We start from the raw sequence: 24,107 nt of genomic DNA on the forward strand, positions 1-24,107 counted from the left end.
GAAAAAAGAAAATAGAGGTGAGCCCTCCTGACCCTGAGATCGGGCAACAGGAATTCGGAACCTAGAGGCTGGAGGTCCTGCTTCCTGCCGACGCTGGCCGGTGAGGTACCAGCGGCGCACCACTCTGCTGGGCTCAAGAAGCCTGCAATTCAGAGCCCACCCCCAGCTGCCTGCCCAGGTACGGAGGTGGCGTCTTTGCCTAGATGGCGTTAGCTCCTGAGGACGCCTGGATGGGCACCTACCTTGAAAGTGAAAGTTGCTCAGTCGTGTCTGACTCTTTGCGACCCCATGGTGTATACAGTCCATGGAATTCTCCAGGCCAGAATACTGGAGTGGATAACCTTTCTCTTCTCCAGCACCTACCTTAACTACTTAAAACTGACGGATTTAGGTACAGGAGATGCCACTCAAGGGTATGCATTCTTTGTTTTCCAGGGACTCATGGAGAATAACACAGGCATAGTTTGCCAACCTCTGGTCTAAGGAAATAATCCAAAAATATAAATATTTAGCCAATGAATGGTATGTCATATATTCATTAAAAGTTCTAGGAATCAGCGAACTAAAATGGATTGGAATGGGTGAATTTAACTCAGATGACCATTATATCTACTACTGTGGGCAGGAATCCCTTAGAGGAAATGGAGTAGCCATCATAGTCAACAAGAGTCCGAAATGCAGTACTTGGACTCAATGTCAAAAACGACAGAATGATCTCTGTTCGTTTCCAAGGCAAACCATTCAATATCACAGTAATCCAAGTCTATGCCCCAACCAGTAACTCTGAAGAAGCTGAAGTTGAACGGTTCTACGAAGACCTACAAGACCTTTGAGAACTAACACCCAAAAAAGACGTCCTTTTCATTATAGGGGACTGGAATGCAAAAGTAGGAAGTCAAGAAACACAGGCAAATTTGGCCTTGGAGTACAGAATGAAGCAGGGCAAAGGCTAACAGAGTTTTGCTGAGAGAACGCACTGGTCGTAGCAAACACCCTCTTCCAACAACACAAGAGAAAACTCTACACATGGACATCACCAGATGGTCATCACCAAAATCAGATTGATTATATTCTTTGCAGCCAAAGATGGAGAAGTTCTATACAGTCAGCAAAAACAAGACCGGGAGCAGACTGTGGCTCAGATCATGAACTCCTTATTGCCAAATTCAGACTGAAATTGAAGAAAGTGGGGAAAATCACAAGACCATTCAGGTATGACCTAAGTCAAATCCCTTATGATTATACAGTGGAAGTAAGAAATAGATTTAAGAGACTAGATCTGATAGAGTGCCTGATGAACTATGGACGGAGGTTCATGACATTGTACAGGAGACAGGGATCAAGACAATCCCCAAGAAAAAGAAATGCAAAAAAGCAAAATGGCTGTCTGAGGAGGACTTACAAATAGCTGTGAAAAGAAGAGAAGCAAAAAGCAAAAGAGAAAAGGAAAGATATACCCATTTGAATGCATAGTTGCAAAGAATAGCAAAGAGAGATAAGAAAGCCTGCCTCAGCGATCAGTGGAAAGAAATAGAGGAAAACAATAGAATGGGAAAGACTAGAGGTCTCTTCAAGAAAATAGAGATACTAAGGGAACATTTCATGCAAAGATGGGCTCAATAAAGGACAGAAATGGTATGGACCTAACAGAAGCAGAAGATATTAAGAAGAGGTGGCAAGAATACACAGAAGAACTGTACAAAAAAGATCTTCACAACCCAGATAATCACGATGGTGTGATCACTCACCTAGAGCCAGACATCCTGGAATGTGAAGTCAAGTGGGCCTTAGGAAGCCTCACTACGAACAAAGCAGGTGGAGGTGATGGAATTCCAGTTGAGCTATTTCAAATCCTGAAAGATGATGCTGTGAAAGTGCTGCACTCAATATGTCAGCAAATTTGGAAAACTCAGCAGTGGCCACAGGACTGGAAAAGATCAGTTTTCATGCTCAAACAATGTATGTTTGCTAATACCACTCAATATCAAAAGTGAGTTTTTAATGTATTTTTTTTAAGTCAAGAAATAACTTACATAGGCCAGATGAAAGTGAAAGTCACTTTCAAAAGTAAGTAAATGCTTACTTTTGTCATATGCTAGTAAAGTAATGCTCAAAATTCTGCAAGCCAGGCTTCAGCAATACGTAAACTGTGCAATTCTAGATCTAGATGTTCAAGCTGGTTTTAGAAAAGGCAGAGGAACCAGAGATCAAATTGCCAACATCTGCTGGATCATCAAAAAAGCAAGAGAGTTCCAGGAAAACATCTATTTCTGCTGTATTGACTATGCCAAAGCCTTTGACTATGTGGATTATAATAAACTGTGGAAAATTCTGAAAGAGATGGAATACCAGATCACCTGACCTGCCTCTTGAGAAACCTGTATGCAGGTCAGAAAGCAACAGTTAGAACTGGACATGGAACAACAGGCTGGTTCCAAATAGGAAAAGGAGTATGTCAAGGCTGTATATTGTCACCCTGCTTATTTAACTTATATGCAGAGTACATCATGAGAAATACTGGGCTGGATGAAGCACAAGCTGGAATCAATATTGCCGGGAGAAATATCAATAACCTCAGATATGCACATGACACCACCTTTATGGCAAAAAGTGAAGAACTAAAGAGTCTCTTGATGAAAGTGAAAGAGGAGAGCGAAAAAGTTGGCTTAAAGCTCAACATTCAGAAAACTAAGATCATGGCATCTGGTCCCATCACTTCATGGGAAATAGATGGGGAAACAGTGGAAACAGTGTCAGACTTTATTTTTGGGGGCTCCAAAATCACTGCAGATGGTGATTGCAGCCATGAAATTAAAAGATGCTTACTCCTTGGAAGGAAGGTTATGGCCAACCTAGACAACATATTTAAAAGCAGAGACATTACTTTGCCAACAAAAGTCCGTCTAGTCAAGGCTATGGTTTTTCCAGTGGTCATGTATGGATGTGAGAGTTGGACGGTGAAGAAAGCTGAGCGCTGCAGAATTGATGCTTTTGAACTGTGGTGTTGGAGAAGACTCTTGAGAGTCCCTTGGACTGCAAGGAGATCCAATCAATCCATCCTAAAGGAGATCAAAAAAAAATAAAATAAAAAATAAAGGAGATCAATCCTGGGTGTTCATTGGAAGGACTGCTGTTGAAGCTGAAACTCCAATACTTTGGCCACCTCATGCGAAGAGTTGACTCATTGGAAAAGACCCTAATTCTCGGTAGGATTGGGGGCAGGAGGAGAAGGAGACGACAGAGGGTGAGATGGTTGGATGGCATCACCGATTCGATGGACATGGGTTTGGGTAGACTCCGGGAGTTGGTGATGGAAAGAGAGGCCTGGCGTGCTGCAATTCATGGGGTCGCAAAGAGTCGGACACGACTGAGCGACTGAACTGAACTGAGTGACTGAACTGAACTGAACTGAATGACTATAATGAAAGACATGAGAAAATGCTATATTAAGTTTAAAAAATAAAGCAAGACACAAGAATGTATGAGTGGGTATGATCACAGCTGTAAATAACATGCCAAGTATATAATAAAAAGATAAAATAAATTACTAACTATGGCAGGGAAGTAAATGAATGACTTTGTCTTCCTTCAGTATTTCAGTTTACTACTTTAACTTGCATTTATAATAAATGTTTATATTTCATTTATAGTAAAATGTTTTAAAATGAAAAGAAAGATAGGGAAATTACCTGGATGTCCAGTGGTTAGCACTCTGAGCTCTCACTCCCTAGGGCTCTGGTTGGATCTCTGGTGGGAGAACTAAGATCACGCATGCTGCAGGGCACAGCTCCTCCCCCCCAAAAAAGGTAAAATCTTTCAAAATATGAAGTATGGGTTTTTGTTAATGACAGTGTATCAACGTCAGTTCATTAGTTATGACAACTGTACCATACTAATCTAAGTTTTAATAATAGGGGGAACTGGATATAGAGTATATGAGAATAATCTGTACTGTTAAGTTTTCTGTAAATCTTAAACTATTCTATTTAATAAAATAATTTATTTTTTAAATGTACCCCCAAATGAACAAAATATACCTTGCAAAGCATTTTATGTTTTTATCAGTGTATGTTTGCTAATATCACTCAATATCAAAAATAAATTTTTAATGTATGTTTTTAAAAATCAAGAAATAACTTATATAGGCCAGATGAAAGTGAAAGTCACTTAATCGTGTCTGACTCTTTGTGAACCCATGGACTATACAGTCCATGGAATTCTCCAGGGCAGAATACTGGAGTGGGTAGCCTTTCCCTTCTCCAGGGGATCTTCCAAACCCAGGGATCGAACCCAGGTCTCACGCATTGCAGGTGGATTCCTTAACAGCTGAGCCACAAGAGAAGCCCATATAGGCCAGATGAAAAGAACTTTGTTAATCAGTTCAGTTCAGTTGCTCAGTTGTGTCTGACTCTCTGCGACCCCATGAATTGCAGCACGCCAGGCCTCTCTGTCCATCACCAACTCCCGGAGTCTACCCAAACCCATGTTCATCGAGTCGGTGATGCCATCCAACCATCTCATCCTCTGTCTTCCCCTTCTCCTCCCGCCCCCAATCCTACCCAGCATTAGGGTCTTTTCCAATGAGTCAACCCTTCGCATGAGGTGGCCAAAGTATTGGAGCTTCAGCTTCAACATCAGACCTTCCATTGAACACCCAGGATTGATCTCTTTTAGGATGGATTGATTGGATCTCCTTGCAGTCCAAGGGACTCTGAAGAGTCTTCTCCAACACCACAGTTCAAAAGCATCAGTTCTTCGGCGCTCAGCTTTCTTCACCGTCCAACTTTCACATCCATACATGACCACTGGAAAAACCATAGCCTTGACTAGATGGACTTTTGTTGGCAAAGTAATGTCTCTGCTTTTAAACATGCTATCTAGGTTGGCCATAACCTTCCTTCCAAGGAGTAAGCATCTTTTAATTTCATGGCTGCAGTCACCATCAGCAGTGATTCTGGAGCCCAAAAAAGTAAAGTCTGACACTGTTCCCACTGTTTCCCCATCTATTTCCCATGGAGTGATGGGACCAGATGCCATAATCTTAGTTTTCTGAACGTTGAGCTTTAAGCCAACTTTTTCACTCTCCTCCTTCACCTTCATCAAGAGGCTCTTTAGTTCTTCTTCACTTTCTGCCATAAGGGTGGTGTCATCTGCATATCTGAGGTTATTGATATTTCTCCCGGCAATCTTGATTCCAGCTTGTGTTTCTTCCAGCCCAGCGTTTCTCATGATGTACTCTGCATAGAAGTTAAATAAGCAGGGTGACAAGATACAGCCTTGACGTACTCCTTTTCCTATTTGGAACCAGTCTGTTGTTCCATGTCCAGTTCTAACTGTTACTTCCTGACCTGCATACAGGTTTCTCAAGAGACAGGTCAGATGGTCTGGTACTCCCATCTCTTTCAGAAGTTTCCACAGTTTATTGTGATCCACACAGTCAAAGGCTTTGGCATAGTCAATACAGCAGAAATAGATGTTTTTCTGGAACTCTCTTGCTTTTTCGATGATCCAGCGGATATTGGCAATTTGATCTCTGGCTCCTCTGCCTTTTCTAAAACCAGCTTGAACATCTGGAAGTTCACAGTTCACGTATTGCTGAAGCCTGGCTTGGAGAATTTTGAGCATTACTTTACTAGCATGTGAGATGAGTGCAATTGTGCGGTAGTTTGAGCATTCTTTGGCATTGCCTTTCTTTGGGATCGGAATGAAAACTGACCTTTTCCAGTCCTGTGGCCACTGCTGAGTTTTCCAAATTTGCTGGCATATTGAGTGCAGCACTTTCACAGCATCACCTTTGAGAATTTGAAATAGCTCAACTGGAATTCCATCACCTCCACTAGCTTTGTTCGTAATGATGCTTTCTAAGGCCCACTTGACTTCACATTCCAGGATGTCTGGCTCTAGGTGAGTGATCACACCATCGTGATTATCTGGGTCGTGAAGATCTTTTTTGTACATTCTAGGAATCAGCGAACTAAGATGGACTGGAATGGGTGAATTTAACTCAGATGCCAATTATATCTACTACTGTGGGCAAGAATCCCTTAGAAGAAATGGAGTAGCCATCATGGTCAACAAAAGAGTCCAAAATGCAGTACTTGGATGCAATCTCAAAAACGACAGAATGATCTCTGTTCTTTTCCAAGGCAAACCATTTAATATCACGGTAATCCAAGTCTATGCCCCGACCAATAACGCCGAAGAAGCTGAAGTTGAACGGTTCTATGAAGACCTACAAGACCTTTTAGAACTAACACCCAAAAAAGATGTCCTTTTCATTATAGGGGACTAGAATGCAAAAGTAGGAAGTCAAGAAACACCTGGCGTAACAGGCAAGTTTGGCCTTGGAGTACAGAATGAAGCAGGGCAAAGGCTAATAGGGTTTTGCCACGAGAACGCACTGGTAATAGCAAACACCCTATTCCAACAACACAAGAGAAGACTCTACACGTGGACATCACCAGATGGTCAACACCGAAATCAGATTGATTATATTCTTTGCTGCCAAAGATGGAGAAGCTCTATACAGTCAGCAAAAACAAGACCAGGAGCAGACTGTGGCTCAGATCATGAACTGCTTATTGCCAAATTCAGACTTAAATTGAAGAAAGTAGGGACAACCACTAGACCATTCAGGTATGACCTAGATCAAACCCCTTATGAGTATACAGTGGAAGTGACAAATAGATTTAAGGGACTAGACCTGATAGACAGAGTGCCTGATGAACTATGGACAGAGGTTCGTGACATTGTACAAGAGACAGGGATCAAGAAAATCCCCATGGAAAAGAAATGCAAAAAAGCAAAATGGCTGTCTGAGGAGGCCTTACAGATAGCTGGGAAGAGAAGAGAAGTGAAAAGCAAAGGAGAAAAGAAAAGATATTCTCATCTGAATGCAGAGTTTCAAAGAATAGCAAGGAGAGATAAGAAAGCCTTCCTCAGCGATCAGTGCAAACAAATAGAGGAAAACAACAGATTGGGAAAGACTAGAGACCTCTTCAAGAAAATTAGAGATACCAAAGGAACATTTCATGCAAAGATAGGCTCGATAAAGGACAGAAATGGTATGGACTTTGTTAATAATGAATGCCAAATTCAACAAACCAAATATGTCAACTGCCACTTTCAACACCTAGGTATTAACTTTGACTTTATTCATAGGTAATGTACAAAACAGCTAAATTGATCAGGATTCTACCATAGAAACAGAACCAGTAGGTTTATACATCTGTATATAGATATTTCGGAGAAGGCAATGGCACCCCACTCCAGTACTCTTGCCTGGAAAATCCCATGGATGGAGGAGCCTGGTAGGCTACAGTCCGTGGCGTCGCTAAGAGTCAGACCACTGAGCGACTTCACTTTCACTTTTCCCTTTCATGCACTGGAGAAGGAAACGGCAACCCACTCCAGTATTCTTGCCTGGAGAATCCCAGGGACGGCGGAGCCTGGTGGGCTGCCATCTATGGGGTCGCACAGAGTAGGACACGACTGAAGCGACTTAGCAGCAGCATATCGATATTTATTTCAAGGAATTGGCTATGTGGTTCTGTGGGTCCGGTAAACCCAAAATCCAGAGGGCAGGCCAGCTGGCTAGAAATTCTCAGACAGGAGCTAAAGCTGCAGTCCAGAAGTGAAAATTCTTTGGGGAAACCTCTATTTTGTTCAAGGACTTTCAACTGATTAGAGAGGCCCACCCAGATTAGTAAGGATAATGTTCTTTTACTTAAAGTCAGCTGATGGTAGATGTTAACTATATCTACAAAAATACTTTCACAACAACACTCAGACTAATGTTTCATTGAATACCTGGGTACTGCTGACTAGACAGGTTGACACATAAAATTAAGCATCATAGCTCATCCCTTGTGAACATGGTACCCATATACATCTCCTTAAACCATATTTAACCTACAAATAAAGAAAATAGCAAAGTCATATTTCTACCTAACATAATAAAACTATTGTGTGTACAACCAAAAATGTGCTCTTTCCCAACAAGATAATACAAAATCTGGGTGATATTCACTCTTCTTGATATGAAAGTCGCTCAGTCATGTCTGACTCTTTGTGAGGCCATGAGCTATACACTCCATGGAATTCTCTAGACCAGAATACTGGAGTGGGTAGCCTTTCCCTTCTCTAAGGGATCTTCCCAACCCAGAGATCAAACCCGGGTATCCCACTGGATTCTTTACCAGCTGAGCCACCAGGGAAACCCAAGAATACTGGAGTGGGTAGCCTATCCCTTCTCCAGCAGATCTTCCTGACCCAGGAATCAAACCAGGGTCTCTTGCGTTGCGGGTGGATTCTTTACCAACTGAGCTATCAGAGATCTCCTTGATATACTGTATCTTAAATACACTGATGAAAGTTAATTATTATCTATACATCTTATGTTAGCTGATACAGGGATCAGAGAAGGATGCAAACAAAAGGATTTGCTACACACACACACACACACACACACACACACATTTATAACTCTTATGGAATGAATTATGTTCTCAAATTCAACTACCTGCATTCTTGACATGTCTCTTTAAGGATGGAAATAAAGATTCCAAATGCGCTACACAAGATAAAAACCTGTGGATGCCAGAGTACACGTAATCTAGTTAGTACACTGACAGTAGTAATAGTTATTTTTGTTCATGGAATGGTTCATTGATATTGAAAGTGTTAGTCGCTCCGTCATGTCTGACTATTTGCAACCCCATGGACTATAGCCCACCAGGCTCCTCTGTCCATGGAATTCTCCAGGCAAGAATACTGGAATAGGTAGCCATTCCCTTTCTCCAGGGGATTTTCCTGACCCAAGGATCAAACCCCAGACTCCTGCATTGGCAGGTGGGTTCTTTACCACTGCGCCACCTGGAAAGCCCACTGGGAAGCATGCATAATCCACTTCTTCATTCCAGCACCTGACACTTCAGAGATGCTTCGTAGTATTCACTGAGGGAATGAATTCATGGACTTCCCCAAACAGAGCATGTGCGAGACTGTGCTCAGTTGCTTCAGTGGTGTCTGACTCTTTAGGACCCCATGGACTGCAGCCCACCAAGCTCCTCAGACCATGGGATCCTCCAGGTGAGAACCCTGGAATGAGTAGCCTTACTCTTCTCCAGGGGATCTTTCTGACCCAGGGATTGGACCCATGTCTCCTGTATCTCCTGGCAAGGCAGGCGGATTCTTCATCACTGAGCCACCAGGGAAGCCCCAAAATATAGCATACAGAGAGGAAATAATAATAATAGCTAACACTGACTGAGCACTTACAACATATACCTGTGGAGGTGGGGAAAGGGAATCTCCCCCCTCTCATGCTCTTGAGTTCTTGTGTTTGAATTAATAATGCTTTTTCTTAAAAAAAAAAAAATAGAAAACAAATTTTAGTAGCGACCATTTCATAGAAATAGGACCTAAAAGGTGGTCAAAGCAAGCAGCGTTTATACTTTTAAACCAAGAAACAATAGATTTGCAAAGAATTCACAGGACCAAGAGACTCAGACTTCAGAGCTCAATTAGTGAAAAATCTAAACAGAGTTAGAGCCTAGGGTAATAAATTAAAGTAGCAAGTTTTGCTTACACAGACTTCTTGGCCAGAATTCCCTGTCACAGGGGATAAGGGTGGACTTCTCCCTCCACACGGGGGAGTCCATGTTTCACAGAAGAGACCTATTTCCTGCTTTCAGGGAGACAAGAGAGGAGAGTCAGAGGACCCCTCTTGCATTGATCCTGTCTTCAGTTCAGTCACTCAGTTGGTCGATTCTTTGTGACCCCATGGACTGCAGCACATCAGACTTCCCTGACCATCACCAACTCCCAGAGTCTGCTCAAACTCATGTCCATCGAGTGGATGATGCTATCCAACCATCTCATCCTCTGTCATCCCTTCTCCTCCTGCCTTCAATCTTTCCCAGCACCAGGGTCTTTTTCAATGAGTTAGTTCTTCCCATCAGGTGGCCAAAGTACTGGAGTTTCAGCTTCAACATCAGTCCTTCCAATGACTATTCAGGACTGATCTCCTTTAGGATGGACTGGTTGGATCTCCTTGCAGTCCAAGGGACTCTCAAGAGTCTTCTCCAACACCACAGTGCTTCAGCGCTCAGCTTTCTTTATAGTACAGCTTTCACATCCGTACATGACTATTGGAATAACCACAGTTTTGACTAGATGGACCTTTGCTGGCTATCTGCAGTGATTTTGGAGCCCAAGAAAATGAAGTCTGTCATTTTTCCCATTGTTTCCCCATCTATTTGCCATGAAGTGATGGGATCGGATACCATGATCTTTGTTTTTTGAATGTTGAGTTTTAAGACAGCTTTTTCACTCTCCTCTTTCACTTTCATCAAGAGGCTCTTTAGTTCCTCTTTGCTTTCTGCCATAAGGGTGGTGTCATCTGCATATTTGAGGTTATTGAAATTTTTCCTGGCAATCTTGATTCCAGCTTGTGCTTCTTCCAGTCTGGCATGTCACATGATGTACTCTGAATATAAGTTAAATAAGCAAGGTGACAATATACAGCCTTGATGTACTCCTTTCCCAATTTGGAACCAGTCCATTGATCCATGTCCGGTTCTAACTGCTGCTTCTTGATCTGCACACAGATTTCTCAAGAGGTGGGTAAGGTGGTCTGCTATTTCCATTTCTTGAAGAATTTTCCACAGTTTGTTGTGATCCACACAGTCAAAGGCTTTAGCGTAGTCAATGAAGCAGAAGAAGATGTTTTTCTGTAATTCTCTTGCTTTTTCTATGATCCAACAGATGTTGGCAATTTGATCTCTGGTTCCTCTGCCTTTTCTAAATCCAGCTTTAACATCTGAAAGTTCTCAATTCACCTACTGTTAAAGCCCAGCTTGGAGAATTTTGAGCATTACTTTGCTAGCATGTGAGATAAGCGCAATTGTGCAGTAGTGTGAGCATTCTTTGGCATTGCCTTTCTTTGGGATTGGAATGAAAACTGACCTTTCCAGTCCTGTGGCCACTGCTGAGTTTTCCAAGTTTGCTGGCATATTGAGTGCAACACAAAGATCCTGTCTTAAGCAACTTTAATTCAAAATAACCAATATGCCATTGAGGTACATTTAAGGGCAGCCCACCCTGGGACCCAGCATACCTGTCTGATCAGTTACTATATATTATGTCCTTGTCTTCATGTACATTCATGAAATGGAGGCACAGAAATATGAAACTACTGGTTATGTAATAGACTCACAGACATAGAAAACAGACATGGTTACTAAATAGGGATAGTGTTTGGGATTAATATATACACACTGCGCTGTTCTGTGTTTAGTTGCTCAGTCATGTCTGACTCTTTGCGACCCCATGGACTGCAGCTCACCAGACTCTTCTGTCCATGGGATTCTCCAGGGAAGTATACTGGAGTGGGTTGCCATGCCCTCCTCCAGGGGATCTTCCCAACCCAGGGATCAAACCCAGGTCTCCCACATTGCAGGCGGATTCTCTACCAACTGAGCCACCAGGGAAGCCCAAGAATACTGGTGTGGGTAGCCTATCCCTTCTCCAGTGGATCTTCCCGACCCAGGAATCGAACTGGGGTCTCCTGTATTGCAGGCATATTCTTTATCAGTTGAGCTACCAGGGAAGCCTACTATATATAAAATAGATAAACAACAAGGACCTATTGTATACCACAAGGAGCTATATTCAATATCTTATAAAAATCCATAATGGAAAAGAATGTGAAAAAGGACATATATATGTAAAATTGAATCACCTTAGTGTACACATGAAACTAACCCATTATAAATTAACTATACGTCACTAAAAAAAAAAAAAATAGCTTCCTTAAATTTGAAGTCTTTCCCCACATCCTGCCATTTGCCTTAGCAATGACTTCTCTCTGGGATTGAATTTATTTACTCCTGGGAGGCAGGAATCTCTTGTTCCCTCTTCTTCTCATCTCTTTATAATACTGGAATACTCTGGTGTCCTGAAATATTCTAAGTACAATATTTAGGTGCAGTGTTATTAGGGTTAACAGCTTTATTTCATCCCAACACCAGTCAACTAGAGCAATAACTAAGGTGGTTGTTTCTTTTATTCCACACCCCCTCCACCGTCACCATCATCATCACCACCACCATCACCTTACTCCTTCCACAAAGACCTACTTTTCAAACTTCTTCCTCTTTTTTCTAAAACCTACTGAGAAACTGGGAAGCTTATTCTCTTCTGGGCCAATAACATGGCTGGGTTCCAGGGCAACTGTATACATTTGCTAAACTTTGGTAGACATTCCTGTAGGTTCCTCCTTTCCCTGGGGGCTAGACCTAACCTGGATGGAAAAAAAGAAAAAAAATCCATTTTTACTATAGGTGAAGGATCCCCTGAGGGTAGGGCAGAAAGGGAGTTATGCTGTCAATAGTGTTGCATAGGGTCAGGATTCTGACAATTCAACTTGATGGTTTGCCCTTTAGAACTTGACACTAGGAGACTTTACAATTTGGGAGACAGAGTAATTTAGTCCTTACATATCAAAAGTCTTTAGTGAGAGCAAGATCTGACAAATCCAAATCAGAACCCCAAGGAAGAAATTTGATTTGTTTTATTTTGTTTTTTCAGAGTTCTCTTAATTCTCCAGTTTTCTGAATATCAGTGTTATAGCCACTGGAACTGATTTATTAACTTAATAAATATGTGTTAGCTGCTCAGTTGTGTCCAGCTCTGCGACCCCATGGACTCTGTCCATGGGATTCTCCAGGCAAGAATACTGGACTGCGTTCTTTAGGGGATCTCCCCGACCCAGGGATCAAACCCCGGTCTCCCACATCGGAGGCAGATTCTTTAAATATTGAGATTTTCCCCTACTGCCAAGCACTGTATTCTAAACCAGTTCTCCTCAAACTTTAGAGCACACAAAAATCAGAGACTCTGAAAGGACAGGTTCCTGGACTCCACTCCCAGATTCTGATCCAGTAAATCTGGGGTAACACCCAGTCCAAGAATTCGAATTTCTTACAAGCTCCCAGGTGATGCTGATGTGGTCTGAAAGCAGGACCACTCTTTGACTAGTATTGCACTAGGCTATTGGAGAAGGAAATGGCAACCCACTCCAGCGTTCTTGCCTGGAGAATCCCAGGGACGGAGGATTAGTAATAATCAGACTCTCAATGAGTTATTATTCCAGCCAGAATCCAAATACAAAAAAACAAAAACTATAACTAAAATGCAAAATGTTGGGACTCCCCTAGAGGTCCAGTGGTTAAGACTCCAAACCTCCAATGCAGGGGATGCAGGTTCAATCCTTGGTCAGGGAACTAAGACCCCTACATGCCTTGCAACACAGACTACCTCCCTCCCACCAAAATGTTTTTAAAAATTAAAAAATAAATGCAAAGTGACAACTGCCATGGGAGGAGTTGGGTACAGAAGAGGGACATCTAAGTCACTGAGAGAAAGGATATTATAGCAGATCACACCTGATCTGCATCCTGAAAAACTAAAAATGCACCCAAGCAAAGAGAGAGGAGAAAAGCATCAGGACCGAAGGGACTGGTTGGGTAAAGCAATCTGCCAAAGCTTAAGAGGCAGGCAGAAAGTAGGCTGTGGTCTTCTTTAGAGAAGACTTCAGCCAAAGGATAATATGGTTGATTTGAAGGTCAATCACTCTGGCACACAGTGGGTTCTGCCTATGTAAGGTTAAGTGGAGGTCTGTGGAGGTCTGGGCAAGAGACGATGCCCGAATGAGGGCAAAGGGGGTGGTACTGAACATCCAGGCTTCCCAGGTAGCTCAGTGGTAAAGAATCCACCAGTCAAGCAGAAGACAGGGAGGGCTTCTATCACTGGGTCAGGAAGATCCCCTGGAGAAGGAAACAGCAACCCAGTCCAGAATTCTTTCCTGGAAAATCCCATGGACAGGGAGCCTGGTGGGCTACAGTCCATAGGATCCCAAAGGGTCAGACACGACCTAGCAACCAAACAACAACAACACTGAACATCCAGGGGACAGACTAGTGAAGTGTTCGGAGATAAAATGATCACAAGAGTTATTATTAATTATATAGAGGTTCAGGTGTTGCAAAAAGGTGTCAGTGACGTGTCACCTATTTTCCTGTTAGGTGAATCTTTTATTGGATGTCCAAGCTTGTACTCATGGTAAGGTCACCGAGGAAACAAAATTGGCCATGAGTAACTTACTAAAGTTGGATGACAGGTACATTTTGAGGGCTTATCATATTGTCTACTAAGTAAGTAAGAAGCTTCTTTGCAGGGTGGGTGGATAAAAGTGTGTTAATGCTCTTACAGTTACAACAGGCAAAGTCACTGGAGAACTTACCGTGAAATTCCATTAGTAACCCCTGAAATGGCAGTTTGGATGGTTGTGTGGTTCATTTTTACAACACAAGTAATTTAAGAGCGATCTATCTCTCAGAGGACCTAGAAAGAGCTAATTTGTTGCAAATTAAAGTCAGCTCTTTCCCAAGAGATCCAGGCTCATGGAATTCATTTTAGTGAACCTGAGGCCAAGAGCATTGTTTTTGTTTTTGTTTAAGTGCTATTTTGTATTTCACATTGAAGTGCAATTTAATATTTAAATGTTAGGAAATGGCTTCTACCTTCTATTTACTTACAAAGTTCTAGATCTTTTGAAATCCACTCCTTCATCAACAAACAATGATTGAGACCATCCCTACTATTGCCCATGACTGTTCTATAACAGTACTTTTCAAACAACCACTTGTCAAAGATTCACCTGAAGAACTTTTAAACACAGATTCACAGATTCCAGTCACCCCCATCAGAGTCAGCAATTTTGTGGTAAAGCCCATCCACTTTTGTCCCTAACAACTCCCAAGAGATAACTGATGATGCTGGTTTGTGGACCACACTTTTCTAGGGCTGGAAATACTACATTAAATGAAACAGACAAAAATTAAAATAATGCCCTCACAGAATTTATCTTTTAGTGGTAGTGGGGAACAGAAGATGGTGATAGATGGATAGAATAGATAGAAAGAATATATATTATGCAACATGATGATAAGTGCTAAGAAGAAAATTCAAGTAGAGAAGGACTGAGGAGGAAGAGAAGACATTATTGAAGAGGAAAATTAAAGGTTTAAAGGAAGGGAGAGATCAAGTTGGTTATAATTCTGGGGGAGTGGGGAAGAGCAGGGAACTGATAAGAGAGAAAAGTAAGGATACAAAAGCCCTGATTCTAGAGCTTTCCTGGCTCATTCCAGGATCAGCAGGGAGGCCAGCTTCATGGAGATGAAGGAAAACACAAGGACACAAGACAGAGGTCAAGTACACTGCCAGAAGAGGGCTTCTGTAATTCAGTGTACTGACTTGTTACTCTGAATGTGCGAAAACTAAAGGAGGGTTGTGAGCAAAGGAATAGCTTCCTGTGATATGTCTTTAAAACAAATTTTTCAAAGATGAGTTGAGAGGCTACTGGAATAATCCAAGCAATATAGATGGTGGTTTGGTGAGGGCCGTGGCCTTAGAGATATTTAGAAAAGGTCAAGTGCAGCCCCGTGTCTCTCTTTTTTTAAGAAAAAAGGATTGATTTTTGTCTGTGCTGGGTCTCAGTAGCTGTACAGGCTTTCCTCTAATTGCAGCGATTGGGGGCTACTCTCTAGTTGTGGTGCTCAAACTTCTCATTGTAGTGGCTTCTCTTGATGTGGAGCACAGGCTCTAGCGTGCATGGGCTTCAGTAGATGCGGCTCCCGGGCTCTAGAGCACAGGGTCAGTAGTTGTGGTGCGACGGATTAGTTGCTCCGTGACACGTGGGATCTTCCTGGATCAGGGATCAAACCGATGTCTCCTGCATTGGCAGGCAGATTCTTTACCACTGAGCCACCAAAGGAAGCCCTGAGCTTTCTCTTTTCCCAGAGGACACAAGAGACAAGTAATTTCAAGCCCCCAGCTCTCTTGTGACATGAACAGTAACAAAATAAATACATGTTCTTTATTAAAAAAAATAACCGTTTCTTGCTATCCATTGATTTTCTATGCCCTAGCCTATATGATGATCAAAAACAGTGGAAAAAGGAAAAATGGAGAGAAAAAAAAAATAAAAGAAAGAAATAATTGGATTCTGGGCTGGTTCACAAAGATCCCTGGAGAAGGAAATGGCTACCCACTCCAGTATTTTTGCCTGAGAAATCCCACAGACAGACGAGCTGGCAGGCTATAGTCCAAAGGGTCAGACATGACTTAATGACTAAACAACAACAAATTGGATTCTGCTAAATTTTGATGGCATTCGTCAACAAAGATGGCTTTAGAATTTTGCCCTGAGCAACCAGAAAGATGGAATTCTCATATACCGAGATGGAGAAGACTATAGGAGGAGCCTGTATAGGAAGGAACATTGAGAGATCGGTTTGGGAAATATTAATTTTGTGATGTCTGCTAGAAATTCAAGTGGAGATGTTAAGCAGAGAGTTGGGTAGATAAGAGACTTAAGTCTCGGAAACAGATCTGGGATAAAGACATACATGTGCAAAACAAAAGCATATAGATGGTATTTAAAGTCATAAGAGAATTATCTAGCAGTCCAGTGGTTAAGACTGCACACTTTCACTGCCGAGGGTGAGTGTTCAATCCCTACTGAGTGAACTAAGATCCCACAAGCCATGTGACCAGAAAAAAAAAAGGTATAAGATAGGCTGAGATAACTAAAGCAGTGACTATAGGTAGAGGTTTGAGAACTAAACTTGCTGTGTGCTTTGCTTAGTCTTTCAGTCGTGTCCAACTCTTTGTGACCCCATGGACTGTAGCCCACCAGGTTCCTCTGTCTGTGCAGATTCTCCAGGCAAGAATAACTGGAGTGAGTTGCCATGCCTTCGCCCAGGGGATCTTCCCAACCCAGGGATCGAACCCAGTCTCCGGCATTGCAGGAGGTTTCTTTACTGTCTGAGCCACCAGGGAAGCCAGAGAACTAAACTTGGGTACACTCTAAATTTTAGATATAAGAGTGAGGAGGAACCAGAAAGGACACAGAATCACCAGGTTAGTAAGAGGAACACCAGGAAAGTGCAAACTAATAAGAGGAGGGGATTTAATTCAAAACTTAGTTTTGTTTTGTTTTTTTACTATTCCTGTGATCACTTTTCACCTCTTAGGTTTTTCAACTCTAATTTCCAAAGACCTATTAAACATCCCCATCTGTATTTATTTATTGAAAGCACAAAGCTCGAGCATATACTGCACATCAGATGCTGGGCTAGATGCTAATTAAGGTGCCTACAACACAGACACAACAGGGCCTTATACATAGGAAGAGCTCACGTATACTCTTTCTGCTGTCTTCCCGTGTCGCCTTCACAGTGCCCACGCATGTCCTGGCTGATGCTCTCAAGAGTATCAACGATGCTGAAAAGAGAGGCAAACACCAGGCTGTGCACCCAAGTCCTTTTCATGTTTCTAACTGTGATGATGAAGCATGGTTACACTGGGGAATTTTAAATCATTGATGACCACAAGGCTGGGAAAACTGTTGTGAACCTCACAGGCAGGCTAAATAAGTGAGGCATGATCAGCCCCAGATTGGATGTGAAAGATCTGGAAAAACAGCAGAATGACCTGCTCTTGTCCTGTTGGTTTGGTTTCATTGTACTGACAACCTCAGCAGGTATCACGGACCGTAAAGAAGTAAGATGGAAACACATAGGAGGGAAAATCCTTGGACTCTTTGTCCAAGGATGTAATATACATACAATACAATATAGCTAACTCATGGGGAAAGACCTTGATGCTGGGAAAGATGGAAGGCAAAAGGAGAAGAGGGCAGCGGAGAATGAGATAGTTGGATAGCATCACTGATTCAATGGACATGAACTTGAGCAAACTCCGGGAGATGGTGAGGGACAGGGAGGCCTGGCGTGCTGCAGTCCATGGGGTTACAAAGAATTGGACACAACTTAGTGACTGAACAACAATACATATGTGTGCAAATAAAATGCCTCAGAGGACAAAAATATAGAGCTCACTATAGATGAGTTCCAGTCATTTTCTCTCACAACCCCTTCCACTGCACCCTGCCTCTGAGCCATGTTAACTGACCGTACTGGAATCCATCATTTTCCCTAATGCCTTTGCCCAAATTGTTTATTTCCTGGAATTCCCTTCCTTAGTCTCTCAACATTTTCCTATCTCAACTTAACTCAAGATCCTCCAAGAAGTCTTCTCTGACTCCCTTCCTCAACTCTACCTTCCTTGTTTATTCACCCCCAGTATCTCTTGTATACATCCTGGTGCTGTTTGGTTGGTTTCTTTTCAATATTTATCACACATTTAATCTACTCTATGAAATGGTTAGCTCCTCAAAAGTAGAGGTGATATTTACTTACTTGTTTCCTCTCAGGCTCACGCTAGGCACCTCTTTTACTAAGAGATGAAACAGCAACAAATAAATATTTCCTGGCCAATCGACTGTTAAATCACTAAATGTATACACACGTATGTACACTGACGAACTGTTACTGATAGAATGGGCTTATTAGGCAGAGTGAAACAATGTGAAGAGGAAAGAAATAGCAGCAAAAACTTACATGAGAATTAAAAAAAAAAAAGTGAATGCCTACCAGTTTGGGCATACTCAAGCAAACTCAAGTGAACAAAGGGGTGAAGCCTAAAAGCAATGATATATCAATAATAAACTCAATAGTTTCATCTGTAATAAATCAACAGTACATTTAATAATTCCACGTTTGATGTATATGCTATGACTGAGATTTGAGGGGAGGTAAAGTCTGTATTAACACTTGCGATGGAACTTCCTTGGTGGTCCAGTGGCTAAGACTCCACACTCCCAGTGCAGGGGGCCTGGGTTCAGTCTCTGGTCAGGGAACTAGATCCCACATGCTGCAACTAAAACCTGCCGCAGTCAAACAACTAAAATAAATATATATAAAAATGATGACTGTTAGTGTTAGTCACTCAGTCGTATTTGACTCTTTTGCAACTCCATGGATTGTAGCCTGCCAGGCTCCTCCGTCCATGGGATTTCCCAGGCAAGAATATCGGAGTGGGTTGCCATTCCCTTATCCTTGACAAATCAACAAAACCCAATGAAAAGTTAACAGGGCCAGCTCTCCCAAAAGACTCTGTAGCCCAAAGTACATTTCTTTCTTTCTTTCTTTTTTTCAATTTATTTTATGGGCTGTGCCGGGTCTTAGTTGCAGCATTTGGGATTAGTTCTCTGACCAGGGATCGAACTCAGACCTCCTGCATTGGCAGTGTGAAGTCTTAGCCACTGGACCATCAGGGAAGTCCCACAAAGTGCACTTCTTGTCTATAAATAAGGAATAAATTATAGCTGTAAAATATTTCTCCTTTCTAGCATTTAGCTTTTTGTTTTTCCTTCTTCCCACATGTTGCTCTTAGAACCATCAAATTTAAAATCATGATTTCACTGACTCACTTTTGCATTTGGGGCTCTGGACTCCAGCACATTATCACACACCCCTCCTCCAACCACACAGCCCACCCCAACAAACCCGCAGTCTCTGACTGCTTCCGAGGCATTCTCAGCCTCATTCAAATTGCTTTCCAGGTCAAGGAATGTAGTAAGCCTACCTTCCAGCTACCAGCCCCCTGCCCTTTGGTCTTCCTCTCCGGAGGCTCTTCCTTTAGACACAATGGGACGCAGGTAGGGGGATGGGGTTAATTCATCTCAGGCTTTCATGCAAAGACCCCCACCAGCAAAGAACAACGTACCTTGGCCTTGACTGCCCTCAACTACCAAATAGTGCTAATTGAGAGCCTCGAAATCTAGTTTTCCCCCATTTAAACTTATTTTCCCCTTTTTGTTGAAATGTAATTGATATATTAATACAATATCCTATTAGTTCAAGGTGTACCATGTAATAATTTGATATACATATGTGTTGCAAAATGATCACCACAATAAGTTTAGTTAACATCCATCACCTCACATTCTCCACCCCACCCCACCCCCACTTTGGCCATGCTGCAGAGCATTTGGGATCTCAGTTCCCCGACTGGGGATGGAACCCATGCCCCTGCAGTGGAAGCACACAGTCTTAAACACTGGACTGCTAGGGAAGTCCCTGACATTCCTTTTTTTTTTTTAAATAAATCATCTTCTATTTCTAAATGAGACAGAGGCTCTCTGCCTGAAACACAATGTATTCCACCCACCTTCTCCTTGAGGCCTTTCTTCCAGACTCTTTTCCCCTCCAGGATGGTGGTCCAAGAAGACAAACATTACACAGAATTTCATCCCCTTGTTTGGACCCAGCAATAATCCTATTCTTGCAAGTCGGCATCTTTGTATTGTGAGTCAAACTCAGCTCACGCGGGAGCTAAGCCAGCAGGTGGAGACCTGAGCGACAGAGTGGATGGGAGGATTAGTCGAGAATTGTATTTTAGAAAAACATAAAATTGCAATTTGCCAAGGGTTTACTTTTAGAATTGGGAGATTGGAAACGAAGAAATCTTAGGATTCTTGAATGTCGAATTTGGCAATGAGGAGGAAAATTGAAGGCACAGATGGTTATCTTTTGTCCATAAATATGTTAGTGCTGGAATTCAACTCTAAAAACTGTTCCTTTGGGAAATAAACCAAAAGAAGAAGAAGAAGAAAAGAGGATGGTGTGGGGTTTAAGGACCAGACAGGATTTCCATACTGAAGAAGGAAAATCTATTCAAAGAAAGAGCCAGAAGAAGCAAAAAAGGCAAGATAAAGATGACTGCTTAGGAAGGAGAAATAGTCAGGAGGGCAAATGTTGGTTCTAAAATAAATCTATCACATTTGCTCTGGCAAGTCTATTCCAGGAATATCAATTGCCTAGAGAATGTTCTTTTTCTCCTTGTTTCCAATGCAGGAGACCCAGGTTCCATGCCTGGGTTGGAAAGAGCCCCTGGAGAAGGTAGTGGCAATCCACTCCAGTATTCTTGCCTGGGAAATCCCACGGACAGAGGAGCCTGATGGGCTACAGTCCCTGAGGTCACACAGAGTGGGACAAGACTGAGCGAGGAACACTTTCACTTTTCTTTTCACAGGTCAATAAATTTTTTTATTTTATATCTAGTAATGTCCCAGGTAAAGAAGGTGGTGCTTTCATTCTATCATGCAATGTTCGATTTCATGTTCACTGGATTAGAACAAAAATCTCATCAAGTATTGTCAGACTTAGAGGTCACGGGCAGAGGGTCCTGAAAGAATTTCTATGAACAGCCATGGGTGCAGATTACGGACATGTCAAATGTTATGAGCATTTTACTTTCCTTGATTCTTACAATAACACAGAGAAGGTACAGATAAGGTACTTTTGCCCTTATTTATAGATGAGGAAACCCAGACTTAGTAAAGTGGCTAAGCCAAGCACCAGCAATGTGTGTATAAAAACCAATTTAAAATCCTCCACAGTAATGGCTTATGTATGATGACTAACCAGGCTCCCAGGATCCTAGGCCTGCAGGTCCTTTCCTCTGGCTTTTGCCCTGCTGAAAAAAGACTTGGTGGTTTTTCTGAAAGCCAAAGACCAAGACAGAAGTTAGGTGGGGGTTGAAAACAAGTAGGATTTTTTAACATCAGCTGATGCCTTAACACTCCATATGTGTTTTACTGTGACCTTAGAGTGAACCAAAGAGGAAAAGGGAGTTAGTAGCAGTTTTTGCCATAAACTAGCCTGATCTCGAGACCCTAAGAGGGTCTCAAGTCAAAGGAATTAATTGTCCCAGTGAGAGTTTCAGTCACCTTAGGTGGCCACAGGAATCGGAGGTGCATGTTTGACTTTTAAAAGGTGGAAACAAGGTGAAGCTAGGAGTATCTCATTGCTGGGTTCATTGTGTTTCCCATTTCCAAGGTCCTAGTTTTCCAGTTCCCCACCGGGTCTGGGTTACTCTGCAACTCTCTTTTGCATTACAATGGCCTTGGTGAGACTGGCAGACGGGATTAACTGCGAATTCGCAAGGGTGTGTGTGGGCGTGGGGTTGCCAGGAGGGGCGGGGCCAAGAATGGTTGAGCCTTACTTATAAATGTAGAGCCTCTAACTATTTTTTCATTTTCCTAGATTGGACTGGTTGGCTCTTATCTCACAGGTGACTCCTTTCATTCCGTCTTTTTTTTTTTTTTAATAAATACTTTCACACCTGGAGATCTTCACCATTCTCTAAGTTCTTCTACCTAGATTCTTCAGCCTGGACTTTTCCTAGCATCTAGCTCTTAGACTTTCTTCCTTCTCCTTCAACTCAACAACATGAGTGTGGACCCAGCTTGTCTCCAAAGCCTGCTTGGCCCCGAAGCATCCAACTCTATGGAATCTTCACCCATGCCTGAAGAAAGTTACGCGTCCTTGCAAATGTCATCTGCTGACACCCTCGACACGGACACTGGTAAGAAAATACTGAATCCTTGAGGGGCTAAGTTCCTTCAGGGAATGAGAAAGAAGAAAGGGACTGAAGGTCATTTGTCTGCCTCTTGAGCCCATCAATATAAGCAGGTGTCATTATCGGTTAATCCTCTCGACACCTCTTTTCCAACTATAATCTGATGGGGTAGTGCGCTTTCCCGGTTTCTCAGGCGTCAGGATCTGTGGACCGAGAGACGGGGGACCCGGAAGGAGCAGTTCAAATGTATAAGGTGTATTTGAGAGTTTACGTGCACAGGCAAATGCGATACACTGATATGTAAAATCTTAGCGTCATGCGGAGCACTCAGTAAATGTTACTGCTAAGCCAGAAGTCAGAACATCACCGCTTGGTACCGGTGAGCATCACCTTTTCGGTCTGTTTATTCAAGGTGTGCTAGAGATAGCATCGTTAATGATCCGAAATGCACCTTTTGGAAATATTTCACCTTTCTACTATACAAGTAGCCGTTGTGTCTTCTCCTAACCTCTGGATGTCTGGATATTACTGGGTAGTTTGTAAGCACCTGGTATGCTCAGGTCCCCTAAATCCAGGGGAAGTAAGTGTTCACCTCACTTGATGGTGGATGATTCCAGAAGGTATAATAGGCTGCCTAAGTGGGTAAGAGCTCAGATCTGAAATCCAGTTTGGCTTCAAAATCTATGCTCTAGTACTTAAGCTTCTAACTGGTAACTGTGAATGTAAGAGATGTTCAAGATACTGTAAAGACAGCACCACCTTTTTGGGAAATCAATTTGGCAGTCATTATTAAAAATTAAAAGGTACACTAGCCATTTACCCAGGAATGCAATTTTTAACATTTATGGTGTAAGACAGCCAAAGAACTATTTATGATTACAACTGTAGAACTCGGTTGTGGAGAAGGGAATAATTAAACAAAATAACTGCTGTGTTTGAGGCAAGATGTCCTAACTGAGATATTTGAGTGTTGGATTTTAATGTTAACCCCATTTTCCTAAATTTTGTGTTAGTATCCTTTTATAATTTCACATGCTGAAAATACAGCACTTAATACAAGCCAGTGGGCCTGTCCTCCTAGCAAGCTAGCTGCATGTTTGTAAAGATGATTTGAAAAAAATTTTGTTAGACCAAGCCCCTTGCTGTGTGGGATCTTAGTTTGACCAGGGACGGAAGTCGTGCACCCTGCATTGGAAGCACGCAGAGTCTTAACCACTGGACCACCAGGGAAACACTAGACGATTTTTAAGACACATCCCTTACCTCTAGTCAGGAGTTGAAGACTTTCTTACTTGTGAAATTGTGATCTTTTTTTTTGTCAATTGTTGCTGTTTAAGGCCTTCCCATTTATTCCATGACAAGGGTAGAATTCGAGTTGAGCAGTGGGAATACCTCTGTACAAATAAATCTAATACAGGAAATAAATTCTCAGTTACAAAGTCAATAATATATGTCAAGCCCTGTGCTAGACAATTTTTGTCTGTTATCTTGTTTTGTTATTTCTAAATTTTTGTCTTGTTGCATCATACTAATCAATGGAAAAACTCCATGAGATATACAATATGGGAAAGATGGCAAATATTTTATAATTATACATGGAGTATAACTTTAAGAATTGTAAATAACTATATTGTACACCTGCGATTTACATATTATACAGCAAGCATATTTCATTAAAAAAAAAAAACAACCTATGATAAGCTTGGCCCAATTGCCAAACCAAACCAAAAAAAAAAAAACAACTCCATGAGGAAGGGATAATCCTGGAAATGAGA

The 24,107-nt window shown here is 42.1% G+C and overlaps 1 protein-coding gene and 1 long non-coding RNA gene across 10 annotated transcripts in view; one reads left to right on the top strand and one right to left on the bottom strand.

The window, feature by feature from the left end:
* Positions 1 to 24,107, top strand: part of NANOG (Nanog homeobox) — a 27,143-nt gene continuing 3,036 nt past the window's right edge. The window contains exons 1-3 of one of the 9 annotated variants that reach the window (XM_081587944.1): positions 1 to 178; positions 22,017 to 22,044; positions 22,134 to 22,338. In XM_081587944.1, coding sequence (XP_081444070.1) covers positions 22,203 to 22,338 — 136 coding nt within the window. In that variant the 5' untranslated portion in view covers positions 1 to 178; positions 22,017 to 22,044; positions 22,134 to 22,202. Of the gene's footprint in view, positions 187 to 15,210; positions 15,272 to 16,274; positions 16,567 to 22,016; positions 22,339 to 24,107 lie in introns of those variants that run through there. The other 8 variants (XM_081587947.1, XM_081587945.1, XM_081587943.1 and 5 more) reach the window with 8 other exon arrangements.
* The window catches only part of LOC145544775 (uncharacterized), a 20,554-nt gene continuing 16,505 nt past the window's right edge, over positions 20,059 to 24,107 (bottom strand). The window contains exons 3-4 of the long non-coding RNA XR_014081642.1: positions 23,596 to 23,740; positions 20,059 to 20,323 (exon numbers count right to left, since the gene is read on the bottom strand). This is a non-coding gene — a long non-coding RNA (uncharacterized LOC145544775). The remainder of the gene's footprint in view (positions 20,324 to 23,595; positions 23,741 to 24,107) is intronic.

This window comes from Giraffa tippelskirchi, chromosome 4, assembly GCF_054371585.1.
Source record: "Giraffa tippelskirchi isolate mGirTip1 chromosome 4, T2T-mGirTip1v1.2.pri, whole genome shotgun sequence".
NCBI lineage: Eukaryota > Metazoa > Chordata > Mammalia > Artiodactyla > Giraffidae > Giraffa > Giraffa tippelskirchi.